The sequence below is a fragment of the Salvia splendens genome, chromosome 9 (genome assembly GCF_004379255.2).
Source record: "Salvia splendens isolate huo1 chromosome 9, SspV2, whole genome shotgun sequence".
NCBI lineage: Eukaryota > Viridiplantae > Streptophyta > Magnoliopsida > Lamiales > Lamiaceae > Salvia > Salvia splendens.
Genome location: NC_056040.1, coordinates 17,593,425 through 17,618,568, shown reverse-complemented (window position 1 = coordinate 17,618,568; position 25,144 = coordinate 17,593,425). Strand labels below are relative to the sequence as shown.

General features: G+C 41.0%; 2 protein-coding genes across 3 annotated transcripts; one reads left to right on the top strand and one right to left on the bottom strand.

Annotated features, from left to right (window-relative positions):
• The first annotated feature begins 7,912 nt into the window (after positions 1-7,912).
• LOC121749720 (TBCC domain-containing protein 1-like) lies at positions 7,913-12,285 on the top strand. The gene is made up of 9 exons (XM_042144324.1): positions 7,913-8,488; positions 8,888-9,028; positions 9,320-9,697; positions 10,324-10,428; positions 10,680-10,820; positions 11,067-11,270; positions 11,465-11,557; positions 11,667-11,778; positions 11,968-12,285. Exons 1-9 carry the CDS (start codon positions 7,988-7,990, stop codon positions 12,009-12,011), a joined length of 1,719 nt encoding a protein of 572 aa, XP_042000258.1. The 5' UTR covers positions 7,913-7,987; the 3' UTR covers positions 12,012-12,285.
• A 993-nt stretch (positions 12,286-13,278) lies between these two features.
• LOC121746889 (squamosa promoter-binding-like protein 14) lies at positions 13,279-16,168 on the bottom strand. 2 transcript variants are annotated; one of them, XM_042140846.1, is made up of 3 exons: positions 15,761-16,168; positions 15,209-15,591; positions 13,279-14,073 (listed from the first exon to the last, which is right to left on the bottom strand). In XM_042140846.1, exons 2-3 carry the CDS (start codon positions 15,550-15,552, stop codon positions 13,380-13,382), a joined length of 1,038 nt encoding a protein of 345 aa, XP_041996780.1. In that variant the 5' UTR covers positions 15,553-15,591; positions 15,761-16,168; the 3' UTR covers positions 13,279-13,379. The 2 variants fall into 2 exon arrangements, with proteins under 2 accessions (XP_041996780.1, XP_041996779.1); XM_042140845.1 differs by having other exon boundaries at positions 15,209-16,167.
• Positions 16,169-25,144: the final 8,976 nt, after the last annotated feature.

The following is a 25,144-nucleotide window of genomic DNA, read 5'->3' as shown; positions in this document are numbered from 1 at the left end:
TATCTTGTGGTGCAGACTTCGGCCAAGTTTACTGCGGGTGTTGAATCTGGCTGGCAGAAGCGGACGAAGATCAGTGCCTCCGGGGAGTACAGTAGCAATGCTGGTTCCCACGAACTCCCCCCGTCGAGGTAGAATTCCCGACACCTTCATCGTCGGCTCGCCGCCGTCTCCCGGTGGGGCAAAAGTCCGCGGCGCGGATGGCGAGTTAAAGCGCCATCGGGTCCGCCGAGGCCCAATCGGCAGCTCCTACCCAAAACGATCTTGAGCTCCCCTCACTCTCCCGCGTCGCGCAACATGAAACCCTATTACGTGCAATGGTTGAATGGCGGACATCGACCGATCACCATTACAGGTCGTCGCTGAAGGATATCATCAACAGTATGCGGCACGATTTGGGGTTGGGAGACATGGCGGAGAGTGGCGACGAGGAGACTACCGGAAGGGACGACGAGGGTACTGGCGGCGAGGAATCCGAGGAGTGAGACGGCAGGTTTTTTTTAACTATGTAATTTTTTTTGTAATAATTATGTATGTTTTTTTTGTACTTATGTATGTTTTTTTATAAATAAAGTGGTTGCAATTTCTCCGTATTTGTGTCGAAATTTTAATTCCGTAAATTGTTTAATTTGGTGAATTTGTGAATTTTTATTATTGTGGGAAGTCCGTTGGGATGTCCCTGGGGATGTTCGCCACTGTGCAGTGGGATGTCCTTATGACGTGGCAGTGCAGTGGGAAGTTCTTATGACGTGACATGAGGTGTTTTTGGGATGTCCGCGGGGATATCCAGCGGGACATTCGCACCACTGTGGATGCCCTTACTAGATTCTTGTTTTTTTTTCAGATTCTTCTTTTTTTATATTGGTCTGTCTAGAAAACTTCGTCCATGTCCATTTTTGATAGATTATTGGTAAAGGATGAAGAAATCCGTCTTGTCACGGGTTTTAAGAAATGGAATAGTTGTCCCACTTGTATATATTAGTTTTAAATTAAATGTGAGTGGATGTATATATTAGTTTTAAATAAATGTGAGTAGAAATAGTTACTGAAAGATGGGATCTTAAAAGTAAACTGGGACTCCTATTTACGGACTAAAATAAAAAAACTAGACTTTTATTCGCGGACTGAGGGAGTATTTTTTAAAGATTTATTTATTTTTGCGAAGTATAGATACTATCAATAGGCTGCAGATATTGTTGTGACAAAATAGAGCAATTGTGTAATCGAAAAACGAAAGAACGTAAAGAGACACAGAATTTACGTGGTTCGTCAATTGGCTACATCCACGGGCAAGAATGGAGAACAAATTGTATTATGACTGCAGTTACAGATTTCAGATATAAGATCACGATCACAGAATTATGTGCTCTACTCACATATAAATAGGCACACATGAGATCTTATCCTAATTAGGAAAATGAGCCTATCCCAATTAGGAAACATAATCCTATCCCAATTAGGAGACAAATTCAAGGCATACTAACAAATCTCCACCTTGACTTGAATCCTCCTTCCAAATGCATCATCATAATACCTAACAAACAAACTTCTTCATCCTTGCCTCAAATTTGCCCTCCATGGGCAACTAACAGCTCATGACATTAAGCAAGTCCAAACAATGTTGAAACTTGCTCTGCGGGACCGGCTTTGTGAACATATCGGCAGGATTATCAACAGTGTCAACTTTCGTCACCTCAATTATTTCCTCATTATTCAGAAAATGATACCTCACATCAATATGTTTAGTCCTCTCACGGTGGACTTGATCTTTGGCTAAACAAATAGCACTCTGACTATCGCAGAACACAACATTTTGATCTTGATTTAAACCAAGATAACCAACTAGCCCTTTCAACCATATTCCCTCTTTAGCAGCTTTTGTCAACGCCATATACTCTGCTTCAGTCGTAGACAAAGTAATAGCATCCTGCAAAGTTGTTTTCCAACTAACAACAGAACCACCAAGAGTGAAAACATAACCGATCACAGATCTTCTACTATCGACATCTGCAGCATAGTCAGAATCAGAATAACCGGTCACTGAACAATGAGTATCACCTCCATAAATGAGACCAACATCAGACGCACCTCTCAAGTAGCGAAAAATCCTCTTCACGACTTGCCAGTGCTCCTTTCCCGGATGTCCCATGAACCTACTGACAACACTAACAGCCTGTGCTATGTCTGGTCTAGTACATACCATAGCGTACATCAAACTCCCTGCTGCATTAGAGTATGGAACTCGAGACATGTACTCCTCCTCAGCTTCAGATTTCGGTGCATGATCAGATGACAGATGGATGTTTATGGCACTTGGAGTATCAATAGCCTTTGACGTAGAAATGCCAAATCTTGACAAAATCATCTCAATATAGCTCTTTTGTGACAAAGAAAGCTTCTTCTTTTCTCTATCCCTAGAAATCTCCATATCCAGGATTTTCTCTGCAGCACCTAAATCCTTCATATCAAATTCAGCACTGAGATGAGCTTTTAACTTCTGAATTTCGGACTTTGACTTTGCAGCTATAAGCATATCATCTACATACAAAACGAGATAGATCACGGAACCATCATCAGCTTTGTTATGATACACACAACAATCATACGGACTCCTGCTATATCTCAGCTGGACCATGTAGCTGTCAAATCTCTTATACGATTGCCTCGGAGACTGCTTTAGTCCATACAAGGACTTCTTCAGCTTGCAAACATAATCCTCCTTGCCAGGAACCACGAATCCCTCTGGTTGAGTCATGTAGATATCTTCTTCAAGTAATCCGTGTAGGAAAGCTGTCTTCACGTCTAGTTGCTCAAGCTCCAGATCATAATGTGCAACCATCGCTAGTAACACTCTGATGGAAGTGTGTCTGACCACTGGCGAAAAAATCTCATTATATAGTCAACCCCCTCCTTCTGTGTGAACCCTCTTGCAACTAGCCGAGCTTTGTATCTAATACCCTCATCTACTGTGGTCCCTTCCTTCTTCTTGAAGATCCATTTGCAAGTAACAATCTTTCTCCCCTTAGGCCTTTTGACTAGCTCCCGTGTCAGATTCTTCCATAGTGATTCCATCTCTTCTCCCATTGCAGCGAGCCATTTAGCACGCTCATTGCTAGAAACAACTTCCTTATAGGTGGATGGTTCTTCAGTAGATGGTTCATCTTCCACCTCACTGGCAACTTGTAGTGCATATGCCATCATGTACTCAAAGTCGTACTTCAACGGAGGCTTCACACCTGTCCTCCTAACTCTGTCAATAGCAATGCTTCTCTGACGAGCTTCTGGATGAACATCAGAACTAGTAGTATCAGTAGTAGCTTCAGCAGTAGTGTGTTGATCTTCTCCACCTTAGAGTTGTGATTCACTCTCATCGTGAGTGACTTGCAGCTCCACCTGTTTATCAACACTTTCCAAATCCTCTACAACACTAGACTTCACAGTAGAGTTAAGCATATAATTTTCATCAAACACCACATTCTGACTGAGAATAATTCTATCCTCTGAAGGCGATAAGATTCTGTATCCCTTAACTCCATTCTCATAGCCAACAAATATACCATTATTAGCTCTCGGTTCTAGTTTACCCTCACTGACATGATAATAAACAGTACAACCAAAAAGTCTAAGCGAAGAATAATCTGCAGGCATATCATTAGACCATACCTCGTAAGGTATCTTACAGTCAATGCCAGTGTGAGGACCACGGTTGATCAGATAACACGTCGTGTTTACTGCCTCTGCCCAAAACTTCCTAGTCAAACCAGCATGAAAGAACATGCATCTTGCTCTCTCCAATAATGTCTGATCCATGCGTTCTGCCACACCATTCTGCTGTGGTGTATGTCTAACAGTGTGATGTCGAACAATCCCTTCACTCCTGTAGAACTCATTGAACAAAATTCCAGACCGTTATCTGTTCTCAATCGCTTGATCTTCTTCCCTGTCTGGTTTTCAATCAGAGTCTTCCACTTTTTGAACTTCTTGAATGCTTCACCTTTATGTTTCATCATAATCACTCAAGTCATCCTTGAGTAGTCATCAATCATCGACACAAATACTTGTGTCATCCAATAGATTCAACACGTGAGGGACCCCAACAATCCATTTGAATGTAGTCCAGTGTCCCATTCGTTCGATGAACACCCTTATTTGGAAACTTGTTGCGATGAAGCTTCCCAAATACACAGTGTTCGCAGAAATCAAGTTTCTGCACTTTATGCCCAGAAAGAAAATCACGATTTCACATGATTCTCATGCCATGTTCTCCCATATGACCGAGCCGCATATGCCACAGCTTGGTCATATCCTTGGTTGCAACCTCAGATGATGCAATATCAGCAGAATTTGCCACGATGGAACCTCTCAGAACATACAAGGTACCTCGTTTCTGAGCTGTCAGAACCACCTTCGAACCTTTCAGAATACGCATTACTCCACTCTCACCTTTGAAACTGAGACCCTTACTACCAAGAGTACTCAGCGATATCAGATTCTTCGTCATTTGTGGAACATGCCTAACATCGTTCAAGGTACAGAACACCCCATCATGCGTCCTAATCTTGATTGAGCCGATGGCAACCACCTTGCAGACAGCACTATTGGCCATGGTAACATTATCTGCTCATAAGTGGTGAAATACTCTCTGTGAGGACAGAGATGATACGATGCTCCAGAATCCAAAATCCACATATCATTACAGTGTGGTTGTTCATCGGCAACCAAGGCCAGTTCTTCTTCCGAGTTTGCGTCATCAGCTTCTGCCACAGTCGCAGAACCGTTAGCATCCTTTTTCTTGCTCAATTTCTTCTTTATCTGTGGACAATCAATCTTCCAATGCCCTGGTTCTTTACAATATCTGCAAATGTCATCTGACTTAGGGGGCTTTAGGACCTTTTGAACTTTTAGAATTCTGCTTCTTCTGTCCGAATTTCTTCTGTCCCTTACCCGTAACAGATAATCCCGATGCCAGATTTTTTGTGGCTGTACTCGTTGCCTGTTGACAATCCTCTCTGATGTGAAGAGCAGATCGAACATCCTCCAAAGAAAGAGTTTCTTTCCCAATCATAAAAGACTCAACGAAATTCTCGTACGACTCAGGCAAAGAAACTAGCAGAATTAAAGCAGCATCCTCGTCTTCTACTTTAACATCAACATTAAGCAAATCCAGCAAAATTTTGTTCAAAATTTCCAGATGATCCTGAAGGGGCATACCTTCCTGCATGCGTAATCGAAACAAACGTTGCTTCAGGAGCAACTTGTTGGTTAGAGACTTCGTCATGTATAGGCTCTCCAACTTCGTCCAAAGGGCGGCAGCAGTCTCCTGCTCAGCAACTTCGATGATAACATCGTCAGACATGCACAACATGATGGTCGAGTAGGCCTTTTCGTCTTAGGTTGTCCACTCCTCATCATCCTCCATTGCCTTCTTTGTTTTGAGCGGCGCGCACAAACCATGCTGCTTCAACAGAGATCACATCTTGATTTGCCATAAGCTAAAACTATTTCTCCCGGTGAATTTGTCGACCTTCACGTTCAAAGCAGACATCTTGATCGATTAACACGGAAACCCTAACAGATGTGGAATTCAAAACCCTAGTCCGAAAACCAGGCTCTAGATACCAGTTTGTTGTGACAAAATAGAGCAATTGTGTAATCGACAAACGAAAGAACGTAAAGAGACAGAATTTACGTGGTTTGCCAATTGGCTACATCCACGGGCAAGAACGGAAAATAAATTGTATTATAACTGCAGTTACAGATTTCAGATCTAGATCACGATCACAGAATTATGTGCTCTACTCACATATAAGAGCATCTCCAATGGCGGACGTCCGGTCGGACATCCGGTCGGACGTCGCGACGGGCGACCGGGACGTCCGCCATTGTGGCGTTTAGGGTCGGATACGGACGTCCCGTGAGGACGTCGGGTGTCCTCGGACGTCGGCGCGACGGGCGGGCGGACGTCCGCCATTGTGGCGTCCAGTCGGACGTCCGGTCGGACGTCCCGTTTTCAAATTTTTTTTTAAACTCTATATATACGGCTCGTCGAATTTTATTTCATTCGCACCACTTGTGTTAACAAGTTACTCTCTCTACATCTCTAATTTCAAGTATATCTAGAATGTCTAGTGAAAGTGATAGCGAGAATGAGTTGGAGGTCGCTGTTGAAAGTGCGATAGAGAGGCTGCTACAACAGAGGTTGCAGCGGCGGCAGCAGGCGGCGGTACCTCGGCCGATCCATCGTCGAACTCAAGTACCACGTGACCACATTGCTGCACATATTCGGTTGTATGCGGACTACTTCGCTCCGCAACCGCGTTTTGGGGAAGCCTTATTCCGGCGACGCTTTAGGATGCATCGTCCGCTGTTTCTGCACATCGTGGGTGCTTTAGAGAGAAGATACCTGTATTTTAGGATCAGAGAGGATGCAGCTGGCAAACCCGGACTCACGCCCTTGCAGAAGTGCACTGTCGCAATCAGACAACTGGCGTATGGAGGCGCGGCCGACATGTTTGACGAGTACCTCCACATTGGCGAGTCGACAGCCGTCGAGTGTCTGCAGAATTTTTGCGCGGGCGTGAGAGCGATATTCGGGGAGCGGTATCTTTGGAGTCCGAGCCCCGAAGACTGCCAGATGCTGATAGATATGCATGGGTCGGTGCACGGGTTCCCTGGGATGTTGGGCAGCATAGATTGTATGCATTGGGAGTGGAAGAACTGCCCCGCCGCCTGGAAGGGGATGTACACTACCGGCTTCAAAGCCAAGCATCCCACAATGATCCTTGAAGCTGTAGCTGACTACCGGTTGTGGATATGACATGCTTATTTTGGAGTCGCCGGGTCCAACAACGACATCAACGTTCTCCAGTCGTCGCCCCTGTTCAACGCTCAGTGCAATGGCGTTGGTCCCGCCATCAGTTTCGTCGCCAACGGCAACCAACATAATATGGGGTACTATTTGGCGGATGGGATATGCCCAAACTGGCCCGTCTTTGTGAAGTCAATCAAGCATCCGTTCGGACAAAAGAAGACATACTTTGCGAGCCGTCAGGAAGCAGCGCGCAAGGATGTGGAGCGGGCATTTGGTGTGCTCCAGAGTCGGTGGGCGGTTGTGAAGGGTCATGCACGGCAGTGGTATATTCCCAACATCGGCGATATCATGTACGCATGTATCATAATGCACAACATGATTGTCGAAAATGAAGCTGCGGAACTGACTCAGTGGACCAACGAAGATGATACGGGTGCAGGTCCAAGTCACGGCGTGACCACCGCGAATGTGAATATGGGGGTACCTCATGGAGAGGTCCCGTGGCTGCGTGCATTTGCCGACATGCGGCAAACAGATGCCCATGTTCGACTTCAGCAGGATATCATTGAAGAGGTTTGGACTCGGAGGGGTTGACGTGATAATGTATGAAGTTTTTTTTTATTAGTATGCAATTTTTTTTTTCGAATCATGTATGTTTTTTCCGATGAAGTTGTTAATTTTTCCGATGAAGTTGTTAATTTTTCCCGTAATTTTTTCGAATAATGTATGAGGTTTGGACTCGGAGGGGTTGACGTCAAATTTTATTTCCGTAAATGTAAATTGTTTTATTTGTAAGTGTATGATTTTTTTATTGCGGGATGTCATAGTGGGAAGGACGGACATAGGAGGGGATGTCCTAGTGACGTGACAGTGGGATGAGAAGTTCTAGTGACGTGACAGGAGGTGTTTTTGGGATGTCCTAGTGAATGTTCTAGTGGGATGTCCTAGTGGATGTTCTAGTGGGATGTCCGCCCACTGGAGATGCTCTAAATAGGCACACATGAGATCCTATCCTAATTAGGAAAATGAGCATATCCCAATTAGGAAACATAATCATATCCCAATTAGGAGACAAATTCAAGGCTTTATCAATCTCTGTTACTTCTGTTCTTCCTAATTCAATTAATCCTTCTCCCCAAATCTACAGTCACTTGTGCCCTCGATCTCCGCCTCGCCGCCATGGAAGATTCCTCCTCCTCTGCCGCAGACGATAAGCCATTAGAGCCACCCCCACCAGCCACCCCTACCTCCGCCTACCACCTTCACCCGCGGCGCGAGCCCTTCGAGCACGGTCTCCTCCCAATCCCCAAATTGATCTTCACCGATGGCGTGCAGGCTCTGTCGCAGCTCAAATCAGCTCTCCTCTCCCCCGATTCCGATCATCGGGTCAATTTGGACACCCTAGCTCGAGTCCTTCAGATTCCGATTGAGCAAGCGCGGCTGATAATCGAGACAATTTCATCGGTTTTGCACGACGAGTCTGATCCGTTGCTGAAGGCTGGAGTTTCCAGGGAGATCGATGCGATTGGGGTCAATATGTTTGATTTGCTCATATTTTTGTACATACAGAGTTACAAGAGGCTGCTGCCGAAAGGGCACAGAGATTCCGCATCTGTCGCCGACGTCTGGCCCTCCACATCGGCTTTCGATGGGTTTCTATCCGCCCTCTCGCCGTTACAGGTGCTAATCGTTGCTAATATTGGAAATACTTGATGTTGCTGTTTGATAATTGGGTCGCACTGGGGATAAGGGAAGGGAATGGGAGAGAGTGGCGGTTTTCGAACTATTCCTTAGAGTATGAATGCAATTGTATTTGGGACCTATCAAATTCTGACTAGTTGTTCATCACTAGGAGACATTTCGCTTAATCTTTGATGTTTTTCTATTGTGATTTTTTCGCTGAAGCAGCATCACTTGTTGAAAAGAACTCTAACTGTAGACTTGTTTGCCAGTGCTTTCTATTTTTGTGCATAAATTAGGATTACTATTTAGGGTTGCCGTTGTTGGATGAAGTGTAATGGTTGTCATTGTGCATCGAGTGTAATAGTAATGATGGGTGGTTATTGTTATCTTCTGCAGTTGGTGCGCAGCAATAGTCGTAGGTTTATACCATCTCAAGCAGATGAAGAGGCCCATCAGCTGTCCTATTTGCAGAAGCACATTGGCAATATTCTCTCTCTATTGGCAGATTCCATAGAAGGCGAAGGCGATGACTCTCTGGTATGTGAGTTTTGTTGTCTTGTTCTGCCCTTAGTTCTGTAGAATCGAGGTGAATGCATCCATGTTGTAAGAAACAGTTCGCTACTCTTTTTTTGGTTGTGTTTCTTTGCAAATTTCTTTGGTTTCATAAGCTTTGAAATTAAAATCCAACTCCTTTCTGTTAAAGTGCTGAGTAATCTTGTTGTGTTTCTTTTGAAATTTCTTTGGTTTCACAAGCCTTGATATTAAATCCAATCATCCAACTCCTCCCTTCTGTTGAAGTGCCGAGTAATCTTTAATTCTTACTGCTAGGTCTTGTCCATGGATAAATTTGAGCATCTTGGATTTCTGGTGTACTTTGGGGAGAAGGGTATTGCTAAAATACCATTGAGCCAAAGTACTCCTTTTTTCGCAAATTCAGACCCTGACATGCCAGCTGCTCCTGTTCCTGCGTCGCAAGTTCTTGACTGGCTACTCCAAAGTATATCCTCTACCCAGGAGCATATTGCTGATAGAGTTTCCCCAAAGGAAAATGGTCCCAGTAGTTCTGATCAGGATGTTCAAATGGCTGATGTTGGCACTACTTCCATGAAACCGTCAAGCAGCCCAAGAGGTCCAAGTTTCATTGAGGGCGTCTCCAAATCGTCATGTGTCAAACAAGCATCTGATCTTAAGGGTACTTCTGTAAAGGTGATTTTTTACACTTTCAAGTCATTTACCTTCCACTATCTTTCTTACTTATCTGTTGTGATGCATTAGCAAAATCAATCTGGTCTTAAGCTCTTGGGTACATAACTACAGATCATGGAAAAATTCATATGTACTGATTAATTCATATTGCAGCCTGCAAACTAATACACTGATAACGGACATAATAGTTTTTAGGAAAAGGTGCAGTGGTTTGAGCTGAATTGTGCTTATCCCAGTTAAATGGACAGTTGGATTTAGTTCTTTCCTCAGTTAGCATGAGACGGAATATGAAGTGTAACTTCTATTTATAATTGCTTTTTTTCTACATGTCATACATACCACTTGATCTCGCATATGAAAAAAGTAAAGAAACTTTTTTATCAAATTAGTCTGACTCTGACATTCATGTTGAGCCAAATATTTATTATGAAGAGTGACAATTATTTTGTATTTAACTTAGCATGTGAAATCGTGGTTGTATTAGCTATGGTACAACACTCTCTCTCTCTCTCTCTCACACACACACACACACACACACATGTGTCAGTTATCCTATGCTTTATATCCGAATGAGGTGCAAGTTAATTTAAGAGCTTGCCTCCTTGGTGCTTGCTTTGTTTGTCCAGGTTGTCAATTGTCATGAATCAGTTATTTATATTTTGGCGCCACTCAAATATGCAACAGTTTATGGATGCTCTGATGCAACTATTGTTATTGGAGCTGTTGGCAAGGTATTCATTTATATGTATATTGATATAATAAATGGCTTCAAATAATGATACTACTACAGGCTATATTGTCCATTTAATTTGTATATTAATTGGTCTCTAAACTATGTTAGATGTGCTAGGAGCCAAGGTGTTAAATCATGGCCAACTATACATGTGGATTATGATTACTGAGTTCCTGATCAGTACATAATGTGATTTCTCTAGTATGATGCATTTTACATGTCAGTGTAAAAACAGTGATTCTCTTACAGGCCATTAGGGTTGAACACTGTGAACGTGTTCATCTTATTACTGCAGCAAGACGTATCTGCATAGCAAACTGTCGTGAATGTGTATTCTTCTTGGGGGTCAATCAGCAACCCCTCATTGTTGGTGACAATCATAAATTGCAGGTTAGTTTCATTTTAACTTGGTCTAACCCTGAGATCTTTATGCTAAAATCCTACCGTCCATGCTTCAAATATTGGTTGGTCATGAGCTGCACTAAACTATGCATATACAAATATGTGGATTGAAATAAGTTTGGGTTTCTTCTTTACCTAAAAAGGAGTTATTGGAATAATATTTTTGTCAAATAGAAACTCTTGGCTACAAGAATCCTCTTATTTATGTTTGATTTTAATTTTAATATTGAATAGGTGGCTCCATATAATACATTCTACTCACAACTGGGTGAGCACTTGAATCAAGTTGGCATAGATCCTAACATCAACAGGTGGGATGAATCCATTGCACTTGGAGCGGTTGATCCACATGATTCATTATCACATCCTGCTGGTGTGTCGGATGCGCAAGCTGAATCTGCTACACGCGTGGACCCTGATCAATTTACCGACCTTGTGGTACGCCCATATTTGACCAAGGGTTTTTGAAGGTTCTATTGTTCTAGTTCACATTATTTGCTCAGAATGTAGAATGCTATCTATGAGTGTTTTTGCCATTTGGTTTTGTAGTTCTGACAGGGCCTGTTGGTCTGTAATCCTTTTCGTTTTATATAAATTTCTGTTATATACTAATATCTTCTTGTCATCCTCAGATTCCAAATTGGTTGGAAGGTGAACAATCTGGTTCCACAAAAGATAACCCTTTCCCTTTACCTGATACATACCTTGCATCCAAGCAGAAAAAAGTATGCTCAAATATTATGTCATTTGGGCATTTGATGGTGTTGGCTGGTTTTGCTTTTCGATTCAATTTCTCTTGTTATGTTGATCATATACATATATTTTCTTGAACAGGCCAAAAGCTTGGAGGAAGTTAAGCAAATATTGAAGGAATCTCAACTTGAAGAGAACAGGAAACGGGAGCTGTCAACTGCTCTCCATTCATGTTTCAAGGACTGGCTCTATGGTAATGTCTAGTTTTATGTTGAATGTTTGCACGAAGATATCTGTCTTTGCCTTCAATAGTTTATCCAAGAATTATTCTCTTCGTGATGGCAATAGTTGCCCTTCATAATGTTCCACTTTCCGACGTTTGTTCCTAGATGACCATGTAGAACATGGATGCATTCTGATTTCAATTTTCTATGAATTACAGCGTCAGGCAATATCCGCCAGCTTTACTGCTTACACGGTGAATAATAACCAAGACAGGACAACCATGGCTATGACTGATTCCGAATAGTTCAAGCACTTCTTCATGTTTCTTTCCGATGCCTGTGGCTGCTGGGGGCTTGGATGCTGTCGAGTTTGCTACTTCGAAGCTTTGAGCTGTGTGTGGATGCAATAGAACACAAAATTAAGGTCACCTTCTTGTACTGTAATTTGTGACTGGTTTATATGCTGTGTAACGTGTGAGATCTAAATTTTAGGTACGTGAATGATAATAATGAGAGTTGCTTCTTATTAAGAACTATTGTAGGCTGCTGTGTCCCACTGTCCATGTTATATCGTGACCAAAGTTCAAAATTGATCTCATAAAATTGCCCAATTTTTTTTAATATTAATTGTATTGGTATTAGTTGATCATATACGATATATGTTGGTCTAGGATAACTCACCCCTTAATTGCTAACTACAACTAATTTAACACCATAAGATTTTAACACCATAAGATTTTAAAGATCTAATGGTCTATAAATTGCCACATAAATTCATTTTTTATATTTTAATACTAAAAATTTTTAAAATTTAGGATTTCAGATCAAAATGTCAACCCAGTAAATTAAACAATATCAACACCACAGTTTCATATTGACATTTTACATGTATTAAGTTGGCATATTTTGTTAGTTATATTGACATAAAATTGTTGACGATATATATGAAAATTTATGAAAATATTATCAAATTTTGACATCGGAACATATGCAAGTGAGATCTCGTTAGAATCCTTATAAAATTATCTTTAATTTGATATATTTTGTGTAAAAAATTAATATAAATTGAAATAGTTATAATCCGTTAAAGTTTTGAGATTTCGTTAGAATCCTTATAAAATTATCTTTAATTTGATATATTTTGTGTAAAAAATTAATATAAATTGAAATAGTTATAATCCGTTAAAGTTTTGAGATATTTATTAAAAGTGAGTTATAACTTACTTTTTGTTAATTGACATTAATATCTCTAATTGTTTTTTTTTCATGGTATTGATATCCGTGGATAAATGACTTGTATCCTGATTTAATAATCCAATGTCTATAATTTAATTATAGTTAACAATTTAAAAGAAAGTTAACAATATAACACACCCCACCCTTGTTGGTCTAAATTTAACGATTCTACAGTTAACCAGTAGAAAACCAAAATTAGTAATTTATGACTCCGATTTTTGAGTTAATGTACAAAACCAAATTTTGATATAAAGTGTAGTGGAATTGAATACGATGATTAAGAAACTAAAACGTAACCAAAATCCAACATAATTTAGCTTAACTTAAATTGCATCATCGAGTAGCTTAGTCCAAAGGCACCCAACACAACCACAAACAAAAACAGAAACAAGGCTCAAAGTGACCAGTTCATGTGGTGGCTGGAAGAATCATAGCCACCGGACGGCTCGAGTTCGTGGCGTCGTCCGTCACCTGGCCGAGCCAACCTTAGGTCCATGCTGTAAGGATTGTTGGAAGGGTGAGGATGAGAATTCTGCCCTAACCCCATATCTGGGGGCATCTCGTGGAGAGAGTGATCACCTTTGAAATCCCACGAAGGATATCGACCAATCGGGCCACTTGGGTCAACCCCGGCTGCGCTGTTTCCAGCAATAAAACTGTTGACTCCAAGATCCAAGGTTTGGCTTCTCGAGCCCCATGGCTCGTTTGACAGAAGAGAGAGAGCACTGGTTGAGTCGGGGATCCCGCTGAAACAGTCCTCGGCAGCTGCGTAACTCGACCTTGTTGTGGAGCCTTGCAGAAGACTGGGTGGAGGAGAAGCTGCTTGTGAGCTCATCTGCCAGGGAAGCTGGAAGTTTCCTGTGCTCGTTGTTTGGTTTGATGTTTCGGGCCACGGATCTCTCCCACCGAATGCTGAGTAGGCGGTCATGTCCGCCTCTAGACCTCCAGCTAACACTGAGGGAGAGAGGCTTGCATAGCGCGATGACAGTAAAGGGCCGAGGGGCGGCTTCCTCCTGCGCTCGTTGTGTCCAGCAAGGCGCCTCCGGCAACTCCTTTTCCCTTGGTCAAATTCGGGCAGTTGATGGAACCTTTCAAGTTTTTCAAACATTGAAATTTCATGTTTAGTCCATGACAGAGATAAACATAAGGTAGATCTACAGAAGCTGTAGACGATAGCTAAGTCGACTAGGTAAAGAAGCGCTACACGATGGCCGTGGTTCGGATCCATGCCAGTATCGACATCCAGTCAGAAAAACCTTGACAAAGAGGTCAAGATATACACAAACAGTTTACCATCACATAATAACAACCTGATATGAACACATGGTTCTCGATTGGCAACGCGTTCTAGAATGTTCTTTACGGGCTCAAAACCAATATAAAATCAAGAATGTATATGCAAGCAAAATGTTACCAAGGCATGTTGTGATTCAAGAACCATCAGCAAACTTGAGAGAATTAAGCTATAATCTTAGATGTCCCTAATTCTAACTCTTTGAAGTAAGGTTGTACGAATAGGGTTAGAATGCCCCGACTCGCGCAGAGACACGAACCACAAGCCACCCACTTATATACCTCATCTACACCATCTTTCCTTCTTCCACCTATTTCAAATGTAGAATCTCAGATAACTCAAATAGAACACACGAATACAAGCATGAACACGAAAATCACTTCTCCTCAAGTGTATAGGGTGTTTTTATCTACTCAATTCAAGGCCCAGAGACTGCTTCACCATGAAGCTTATAACTAACACTATCAAAAAATCCTATCCAAAATAGTTGAACATTATTTATAGCTAACACTATGTTTGGTGTGTTTAGGCAACCAAAATAAACATTCCAAAACAAATCATTTACAATTCAAGATAACATTTTTATAATCTCCCATCAATCCACAGAATAAAAACTCAGTCCCACAAAAATCATAGCCAATAATGTCCAGACAAAGAGAAATGGAATGGACTATGGAGCACCACATCACAACAAACTTAAATTTGAGTTTCCAAAAGCAAATGATTCAAATAATGCAGATCACAATCACATCCAAATTCCTTCAGCAAAAAGAAACAATTATTAGCACGGACCACAAAATCTTATCCTGGATGAAAGCAAGATCATGCATTTACATGTGTCTCACTCACAACAGATAATAAAAAAACTTAAATCTTGAAAAAGACAAAACAACTAAATTTCAAAAAAAAAGAAAAGAAAAAGATTATACCTGCTGCACTGCTGGCAAAACCTTTGCTCAAGGCCAGCAACAATCACCCTTGGAGATTTTGAGTGCACACCACAAACTTTATGCCTACAATAATAAGCCTTAGAATCACTCAGATCTACCAAACACCCCTCCACTTGGCACCTGGGTGGCTGCCCCCCGTGCACCACCGCAGTCCTCCCCTTCTTGGCCGGAGAACGCGGAGGCGGCGCCTCCTCCTCCCCCACACCCCCAATTCTTGAACCCACATTTTCAAAGTAGATTTTCTTGCCAAATTTCAAGCCATTGATGGAGTCAGCCCCACCACCACCACCTGATGAAGAAGAGGAGGAAGAGCCCTTTTCCATTTTCTTGAAGGCTACACCTCTCTCATCATATCCACTGAGCTGAAAATTCAATCACACATGCACCAAAATGAATAAAGATTGGATTTTTATTTCTAGGAAAACAGTGGAGGGGCAATTGGAAAGGGGGTCAGGGAAACAATAGTTTTCTTGGAAATGCGCAAAGTAGTAATCAATGGAAATGTGTGTGGGGTGTAATGTGGGGAGAGACCTGACAAATGGGCCATGGTGCCAGCTTGGGGAGTGTGAAACAGAGAAGAAATGTTTATCTCTCTCACAGCTTCTGCCAAAAATAATTGAGATGCAAAAATAAGTAAAGGAGGAGACAGTTTTCCTGCAGTTTCAGATTGCCTTTTGGGCTTCTCTCAAGCTACTTTTTCGGTCAATAACTCAACTGTCGCTTTTCTTGTAGCCTTTTTCTCTGATCTTCCTTCTCACTATTGAAATTGAAATTGAAATTGAAATGCATAAAAAAACCAGCTCTTGTTGCCCTGTAATCTTGTGTTTATCTTTTGGGAGAGTTCTTAACTCATTTCAGTGGAGCTGTGACCTAGTAGTAGTTCAGATGATGATGGCTTCCCCTATTCTCTTTTTCTATCAATCAGTCGTACAAAGATTTTCACACAACTAAAATTATGTGATAAAATATGGAGTACTCCCTCCCTTCATTCCAAATTACTTGAATTTTTTTTATATTAAATTTAATATATTGACTTGTTAAAAGTTAAAATAAAAAGAATAAAATAATAGAAGGAATAAAAGAATAATGATGTAGAAAGAATAAAGAGATATAGTTTTTGCTAAAATTAAAAAAAGTGAACAGTTAAACAAATTAAAAAGAAAAAATGGAAATCTTGAGTTAACGGAATATTAATTTTATAATAAAATATGAGTGAATTGAATTAGTGTATTATATGTGTGAAGATTGGATGCTGAGTTGCTGAAGAATTCATTGAGAAAAGGATGAAGAAATTGGTCAGCAGCTCCAAAGCTTCAGGAGCCGTTGGATGACACGCCCAAGCTGAGATTGAATCTCAGCCGTTAGATCCAACTAGCCGTTGGATTCAATTCTTGTATATAGCTTTAGTTAGCTGAGTTAGTTTTTCGGTTTTTAGCCTCTAATTCAGTTTTCATCTTCACTTAGAGAGTGTGTAATCTGATTCCAAGATTCAAGAGTGCAATACAAGATTTCCATTTCCTCAATAATAAAGCTCCAGTTCTCGTTTGTGTTTCTTGAGTTTTACCAACAAGTGGCGCCGTCTGTGGGAACTACGGCGAGAGTATCAAACGAGGTTGAATCCAGACGGAGAAGGAGATGGCTTCAAGGTTCGAAGCTGAGAAATTCACTGGAAGAAATGACTTCAGCCTATGGCGGATGAAGATGAAAGCCATGTTAATCCAGCAAGGTCTGTCGGATGATCTGACGCCGGCGAGCAAGGAAGGCGAAGGCCAAGTGCTCGATGAAAAGGCCAAGATAAAGCGTGCAGAGATCCTTGCGAAGGCGCATAGCACGGTGGTGCTATGTTTAGGCGACAAGGTGTTGCGAGAGGTTGCGAAGGAGACGACCGCAGCTGGGATTCTTGGGAAATTGGAGGATTTGTACATGACGAAGTCTCTTGCGAATAGGCTCTTTATGAAGCAGAGGCTCTACTCGTACCGTTTCTCGGAGGAGAGAAACATTATTGAGCAATTGGAGGATTTTGATAAGGCAATCGACGATTTGGAGAACATCGACATTTCAATCGGCGACGAGGATAAGGCGATCATGTTGCTCAATGCTCTACCGAAGTCCTATGATCAATTGCGTGACGCCATACTCTTTGGGAGAGAAGGCACGGTGACGTTGTTGGAAGTGCAGAATGCACTAAGAGCCAAAGAACTGCAGCGAAAGGGAAGCAAAGTCACAGAGGCTGTCCCTGAAAGCTTGAACATCAAGAAGTTCAAGAACAAGAAGAACTTAAAGAAATCTGAAGGCTCGAAGCCATCCACAAGTGATCAGAAAGAGTCACGATCCTGTTTTTGGTGTAAAAAACCAGGTCACCTAAAAAAGGATTGTTTTGTGTGGAAGAAAAAACAAGCAAATGAGGCTGCACAGGGCAAGAACACTACAAATTTTGTGGAGGAGAGTTCAGATTCTCCTGAAGTTTTGAATGTAATGTCATATGAGGATGGTGGTTCTTGGATCCTTGATTCAGGTTGTAGTTTCCATATATGTCCATGTGAGGAGTTCTTTACTGATCTCAGAGAAGCTACTGGGACGGTTGTGCTTGGCAATAATCAAGTTTGTCATGTGGTAGGAATGGGAAATGTGAGACTCAAGATGGATGATGGGTCTGTAAAAATCATCAGTGATGTCAGACTAATCCCAACTGTCAAAAGAAATCTGATATCATTAGGGATGTTGGAGAAGAAGGGATGCACCTTTGAGTCCTCAGATGGTGTTATGAAGATCAAGAAGAACTCTGTGGTGATTATGCTTGGGGAAAGGAGAGGGAGCCTATATTATCTCTGTGGTGGTGCTGTGAAGGCTGAGAGGAATCATCTCAATCATGCTGCACTAGAATCTTTGAGGGTGTGGCATATGAGGCTGGGACACCCTGCAGATGGCAGTGTGAAGAATCGTTTTGGCTGAAAGAATCGTTTTGGCTGAAAGGAATAGCAGAAGATTTTGGAGTGATCCAATCTGCAGTGGCCATTGGCTGTGACAGCAGCAGTGCTCTAGCATTGGCCAAGAATAATGTGTTTCATGAAAGGAGCAAACACATAGACGTGCGTTTGCATTTCATTAGAGAAGAAATAGAGAAAGGTAGGGTGAAGGTGTTCAAGATAAGCACCTTGGACAACCCGGCAGATATGCTAACCAAGGTTTTGCCAAAGGAGAAGTTTGAGCAATGCTTGAGATTAGTTGGAATGTGTAGAAAATTTGAGTGTTCAGCAAATAGCATCCAAGGTGGAGAATTGTGAAGATTGGATGCTGAGTTGCTGAAGAATTCATTGAGAAAAGGATGAAGAAATTGGTCAGCAGCTCCAAAGCTTCAGGAGCCGTTGGATGACACGCCCAAGCTGAGATTGAATCTCAGCCGTTAGATCCAACTAGCCGTTGGATTCAATTCTTGTATATAGCTTTAGTTAGCTGAGTTAGTTTTTCGGTTTTTAGCCTCTAATTCAGTTTTCATCTTCACTTAGAGAGTGTGTAATCTGATTCCAAGATTCAAGAGTGCAATACAAGATTTCCATTTCCTCAATAATAAAGCTCCAGTTCTCGTTTGTGTTTCTTGAGTTTTACCAACAATATGGTTCACTTACTAGAAAAAAATATCTCTTTAACATATAAATATTCTAAAATGACAAAATATATAAGGTTTTGATGGACGAATGGAGTCCAATAATTTAAGTTTAATTTGTCATTTTTCTAATAATTTAAAATGAATGAATAAGAAAAAAGAAAATAATGATGTGGCGCATGAGATGGATGGCTAGAAGAATAGTATACTCCATGCATCTCTATTTAGCTCATCTCTATTTTATTTTCTCTTACTTCACTATTCTTTCCCTTAACTATTTATTACTGCCCCCGTCTCTCAAATATTGTCTCACTTTGACCCGACATGAATTTTAAGGAATGTAATGAAAAATGAGTTGAAAAAGTTAGTAGATTTTTTTTAAGGAGGATCGACGGTGGTTCCCCCCACCTACCCCCGAAGTGACTCGAACCCCGACCTAACGGTCGGAGGTGAAGCATCTTACCAAGACGCGCTTCGTTGTCAAGGTGGGACCCAATGAGTCCACCAGCCCCGCAGGAACGGGTCCAGGATTTTTCACCTCCCCCAGCTCCTGGGTCCAGGCACTAATCACCTCCCGAAGCTCTGGAGTCAGGCTAGTGAATCCACTAGGATTCAGGAAAATTAATCCCCAAGATGCTGGGTCCAGGCACTAATCACCTCCCGAAGCTCTGGAGTCAGGCTAGTGAATCCACTAGGCCTCAGGGAAATTAATCCCCAAGATGCGCCTCCCAGGGGTCAAACACGCAACATCTGGGATGACGCGGTATCATTGCCTCCCTTCTCAACCAGTTGAGCTAGGAGGCTTGGATTGAAAAAGTTAGTAGATTGTGGGTCCTATTTTTATTTATTAGTTTTATAGTAAATTGTGAATAGGAATGAGTTAGTGGAATATGAGATCCACTACAAAAAATGGTAAAAAATGAAATGGGACAAACTCTGAGTACGAACAGATATGAAAAAAAAGGGCGGAGGAGGTAGTATTATTTTTATAAAATGAATGCAGAAGTGAGACGGGGAGAGTAAATTATCGTGGGAATGGTAGTCTTGTGCTAAAAAAGGCAATGATAACGTAAAGCAAGAGATGGGTGGCTAGAAGCATTACTATAGTACTCCTATTTTGGATGCCTTAAATTTATCTTTGTCCACAAATTTAATGAAGTATTTTATAAATTGGTTAAAATAAAAGAGAGTTTTTTAAAAATAATACTAATACAACTAATTAAAATATTATTAGCGAGATATAAAATTTTACTTACTATTAAAATAAAAAAATAAGTATATTTTTTCTACGCGAAATTAATAGTTATAGGGCATCCGCAACGCGTCTCGTTGCGGTCCCTATCTCGTCTCTACGAGACGAGACGGCAGCGAGACAGCGTTGCGGGCTCCATCTCGTCACCAGCCCGTCCCCATCCCGTCCCGTAACTCGTCTCGGAGAGACACTTGGCGAGCTGTCTCGCCACGCGCGTTGGCGACGTGGCGAGCTGTGGTTCGTCCGTGACGCCCACTCGCCGACCCGCGAGTGGGCGTCGTTTATTTCCGTTAAAAATGTATTTTTTATTGCTTTTTTAAAAAAAATCAAAAAAAAATCCCAAAAGTATACTAGCCGTCTATAGCCGTTTTTTACAATTTTTTTTTATTTTTTTAAAATTTTTTTAAGCCCCCAATCACTTCTATAAATATCATATCATTCCTACAAATTAATCCACCAAAAAAAAACTCTCTATGCTCACTCAAACACTCTCAAACACTGTACATTTTTCATCTCAAAACATTATTCTTCTCCCAAATATAATTCATTCATGGATCCATTTGAGCAAATGCGTCGAATAATGGAAGAATCGCTAGAAGAAGATCGACGTATGGAGGCGGAGGAAGCCGCGCCGCCCCAAAGGCGATCTCGGACTTACATCCATCGTAACCGAGAGGAAGCCACCGCAAGGTTGGTACGTGACTACTTCTGTGAGAACCCGGTATGGGGAGAGACCTACTTCCGTCGCCGTTTCCGCATGCAGAAATGGCTATTTATGCACATCGCAAATACGTTGGCAGCCCGAGAAGAGTTCTTCCAAGAAGGGTTAGACGCCGTTGGCCGTCCCAGTCACACGACGCTGCAGAAATGTACTGCAGCAATTCGTCAGCTTGCTACTGGATAAACGGCGGATGTGTTCGACGAATATCTGCACATTGGGGAAAGCACGGGGAGAATGTGTCTGATAAACTTCTGCAAAGGCGTCCGGGCAGCCTTCACCGATGAATTTCTCCGGAGGCCAAGCACGGCAGATTGTCAGTTTCTGCTCCGACTTCACGAAGAAGTGCACGTATTCCCCGGGATGCTTGGCAGCGTCGATTGCATGCATTGGCAATGGAAGAATTGCCCTGTGGCGTGGAGGGGGTCATACACGAGCGGCCACAAAGGCATCCACCCCACCGTTATACTCGAGGCCGTTGCCGACTACCGGCTATGGATTTGACATGCGTATTTTGGGTACTCCGGATTGAACAACGACGTCAACGTGCTCAACCAATCCGACCTCTTCACCGAAGTTTTGAATGGTAAAGCGCCGACCATCAACTTCATCGCTAACAACCGGCAGTATAAAATGTGTTACTATCTTGCCGACGACATCTACCCGAAGTGGCCAACCTTTGTGAAGACGTTCAACAGGCCGGTGAACGAAAACAGGCTCTTTTTGCGCAGAAGCAAGAGGCTGCTCGCAAGGATGTGGAGAGAGTGTTCGGGGTTCTCCAAGCTCGATTCAACACTATCAAAGCCCCGACTCGTACGTGGTTTATGGAGAATATGGTCGACATCATGTATACGTGCATAATCTTGCACAACATGATTGTCGCCGATGAAGGACCTGAGGCGGGAAATTGTTTCAACCCTGAAACCCCGGGAAGCTCTACCGCAAGTATTCCGCCTCGCAGTGGAGCGCATCCATCTATGCAAGATCGGTTGTCTATTCGGGCAAGGACACGTGATTCTACCGCCCACGTCCAACTCCAAGATGATCTAATGGAGCACATTTGGGCAAACTTTGGCAACCAGTAGAGTGCACGGAAGAAATTAAATTATGTATTTTTAATATTTTTTTAGGATTTTAATCATGTATTTTTTTTTATTTTTTGAATTTTAAATTGTAATTTTATTTTATTTAATGAAGTGTGTTTTCATTAATTGAATTTGTTGGAAATAAAAATAAAAAATGAAATTGAATGAATAGTTAAGGGATGAGATGCTTAAGAGACGGTTAAGAGATGGAGGGTTGCAGGTGTTGTCTCTTAGTTAAGAGATGGGGTGAAAAGTACAGTGGAGCCCATAAATAGTTAAGAGATGGAGACGAATAATATACGGCATTACGGATGACCTTACTATCTTTAAGCTGTAGGAGTACTACTTATTGCTCATGTAGCAATCATTAAACGAAATCCTAGCATTTCTTTGATACAACTCCCTTTTGCAGCCACAAAAAATTTCCCATGTTAGAAAAGAAACTTGTTAAATGATTAAGATGGTTCATAAAGAAAATTTGGAGAATATATTTGGTCTACAACATTTTTAGTACATTAAAAGAAGATAAAGTATTTCTTTTATTAAGAGCAGTTTTAGTACATTAAAAGAAGATAAAGTATTTCTTTTATTATGCCATCTACAATGGGGCGCCCTAAGGGCTAAGGCGCGCCCTAAAGCCCGCCTTATGCACCGCTACGTTAGCATTTTATCCTACTGCCCTTCCACCTGCGGTGGGGCGCCCTAAGGCGCGCCCTAAGCATTTTTACTATTGTTTTGTTATTTAATTTAAATATTTTCAAATATATAAATGCAAACTTATTAAAAAACACAACGATTAATTAAAAGAACGACAAAAAATTATTAATTTAAAAAAAAAAGTTACACGAGTTAGAAATAAAAAAAATGACTATCCTACAAAAGCCCCAACTTCCGGCTCAACTCATCGATAAACCTCTGGAGGCGCTCGGCTTGGGCCGGATCCGTATACTTCATAAGGGCGTTGTGTGGATCTTCGTTGACTTGCTTCTTCACCTGATCCCAGTGCTTGCGGAGCTGCTCCCGGCAGCGGCGGCGCGACGGGAAGCAGCGGCAGAGCGAGTTGGAGACGGCTCCATGTCGGAGAGACCGTACGAATCCGTACTGAAATCCGGATCGTACTGCGTGTTGACGTCGACCGATATTCGCCAGGTTGTGTACCCGGCCACCGTGCGCCATCTCCAAACATCGGGCTACTATGACTTGTGTATCCAGCGGAATCCATTTTATAGCGTAATTTGAGAGTTTAAAAGTTAATCGAAAAGTTACAAATGAAAAGTGAAGATGGGGTATATATATAACAAAATTTTCAAATTAAAAAAAAAAAACTAAAACGCGTTGCATGGTCCGCGGACTAAGCATCAGGCGCGGACTAAGCATCGTCCGTCGTCCGCGGTGCCACATTAGCGGACGATAGCGCGAAGTCCGCCCCATTGTGGATGGCCTTAAGAGCAGTTTTAACCTTTCTTGGATTATTGTCTGAAGTTCAAGCTTCTAGGTGCCTAAATATGGTAAATTCAATATTACTATGAAGACGCTAGAAGCCTATAAAACAGAATGAAAAGCAACGGAGTAATATATACAGATATTTAGGGGTGTACATTCGGGTTTCGGTTCGGTTTTTTGTCAAAACCGAACCAAAACTGAAAAACCGAATTTAGTTCAAAATCCAAACCGAACCGAACCCGAAACCGAAACTGAAAAACCGAAAACTGAACTTAAAAAACCAAAAAATCCGAACAAAACCGAAAAACCGAAAAACCCGAAAAAATAAATATAATATTAATATATATGTGTGTAATTTATTTTATTTTATATATACTAATAGAATATTTATATATAATATAAAATTAATAATACATATAATATATATAATATAGTAGAATTTATTAAAAGAATATACTATATATTATATATAATATAATATATTAAATTAATAGAATATATATATAATTCGATTATTCGATTTTTTGGTTTTTTTCTTCGCCCGAACCGAACCGAACCGAAAAACTAAAATTTTTGTATTTTCAAAACCGAACCGAAAAACCGAAATAACCGAACCGAATTTCAAATTTTCGGTTCGGTTCGGTTCGGATATTCGGTTTCTGGTTTTTTTGCTCACCCCTACAGATATTGGTCCCTAAAATTATAGACTTTGGTCAAATTATGAGATTTCCCACGATTTTTAAAAATTGATCTAAAATATCAAAAACTTTAAACTTTGTTTTGGTATTTCTCACGGCATGTTTATTACTATATTGGACTAATTACGAGACATTTTATCATACTTAACATAATTAAATCGATGTGATTTTCAACGTGACTTTTTATCCTACTTGTTATAAATTTTAAAAATATTTTAAAATATAATAAAACATATCAAGGTTGCTCATGTAAAATAGTAAGGTTTTGATAAAAAAAATATTTTATTTGATTTAGTTTGGGAAATACCAAACAAAATGCAAAGTTTGTGATATTTTAGACCAATTTTAAAATGAGTGAACTACATAAATGGTGCATGATCTTTATTTTATATCGTTTTTAGTATCTAAGAAAACTTTAGATTTTGTAATTGTACATATGTGACTGTTCAAAAATGGAACTGAACTAAAATGTTGAGAAGAAACTTATAAGGTTAGTGTTTGAATTTTCTGTTTTTATCAGAACAAGTGTGTCAAGGCATCCACAATGCAGCTTGTTGTGGGCTCGATCTCGTCTCGCCTAGACGCCAACGAGTTGGCATTGCAGCCATCTCATCTTGGTTTTGTATACTTGAGTAAACCTTTTGTAGACAGATTTTCAACTCCAATCTTCCTTGTGACTTCGACGAGAGACAAATAGTTCCTTTAAATGAATTAAGCTTCATGATAAATAAATTAAAATATAAGACAGATAGAAAAGAATTAATGAGAATCATGAATAATGAGAAGAGATGGTTAACAGTGGAAGGAAAAATAGAAAAGAATTAATGAGAATCATGAATACTGAGAAGAGATGGTTAACAGTGGAAGGGTTGCATGTGTTTTTATTGTCTAGTTTTTGAGCTTCTTGGTGGTTTCTATTTCTTATGCCGTCGCCGGTCATCATTTTTACCCTTGGTTGGACTATACCCGTTTACTGTTTTTACATGTGGTTTGAGCCTTTAGATTATCGGAAAAAAAATAGGCCTAAAAATGAGTTCTTGAAGGTGGAATATGGGCCCGCAGAAAATTTCAGCCCACATAAAATGTTCCGTAGCCCAATTCTTGTAGATATTTGG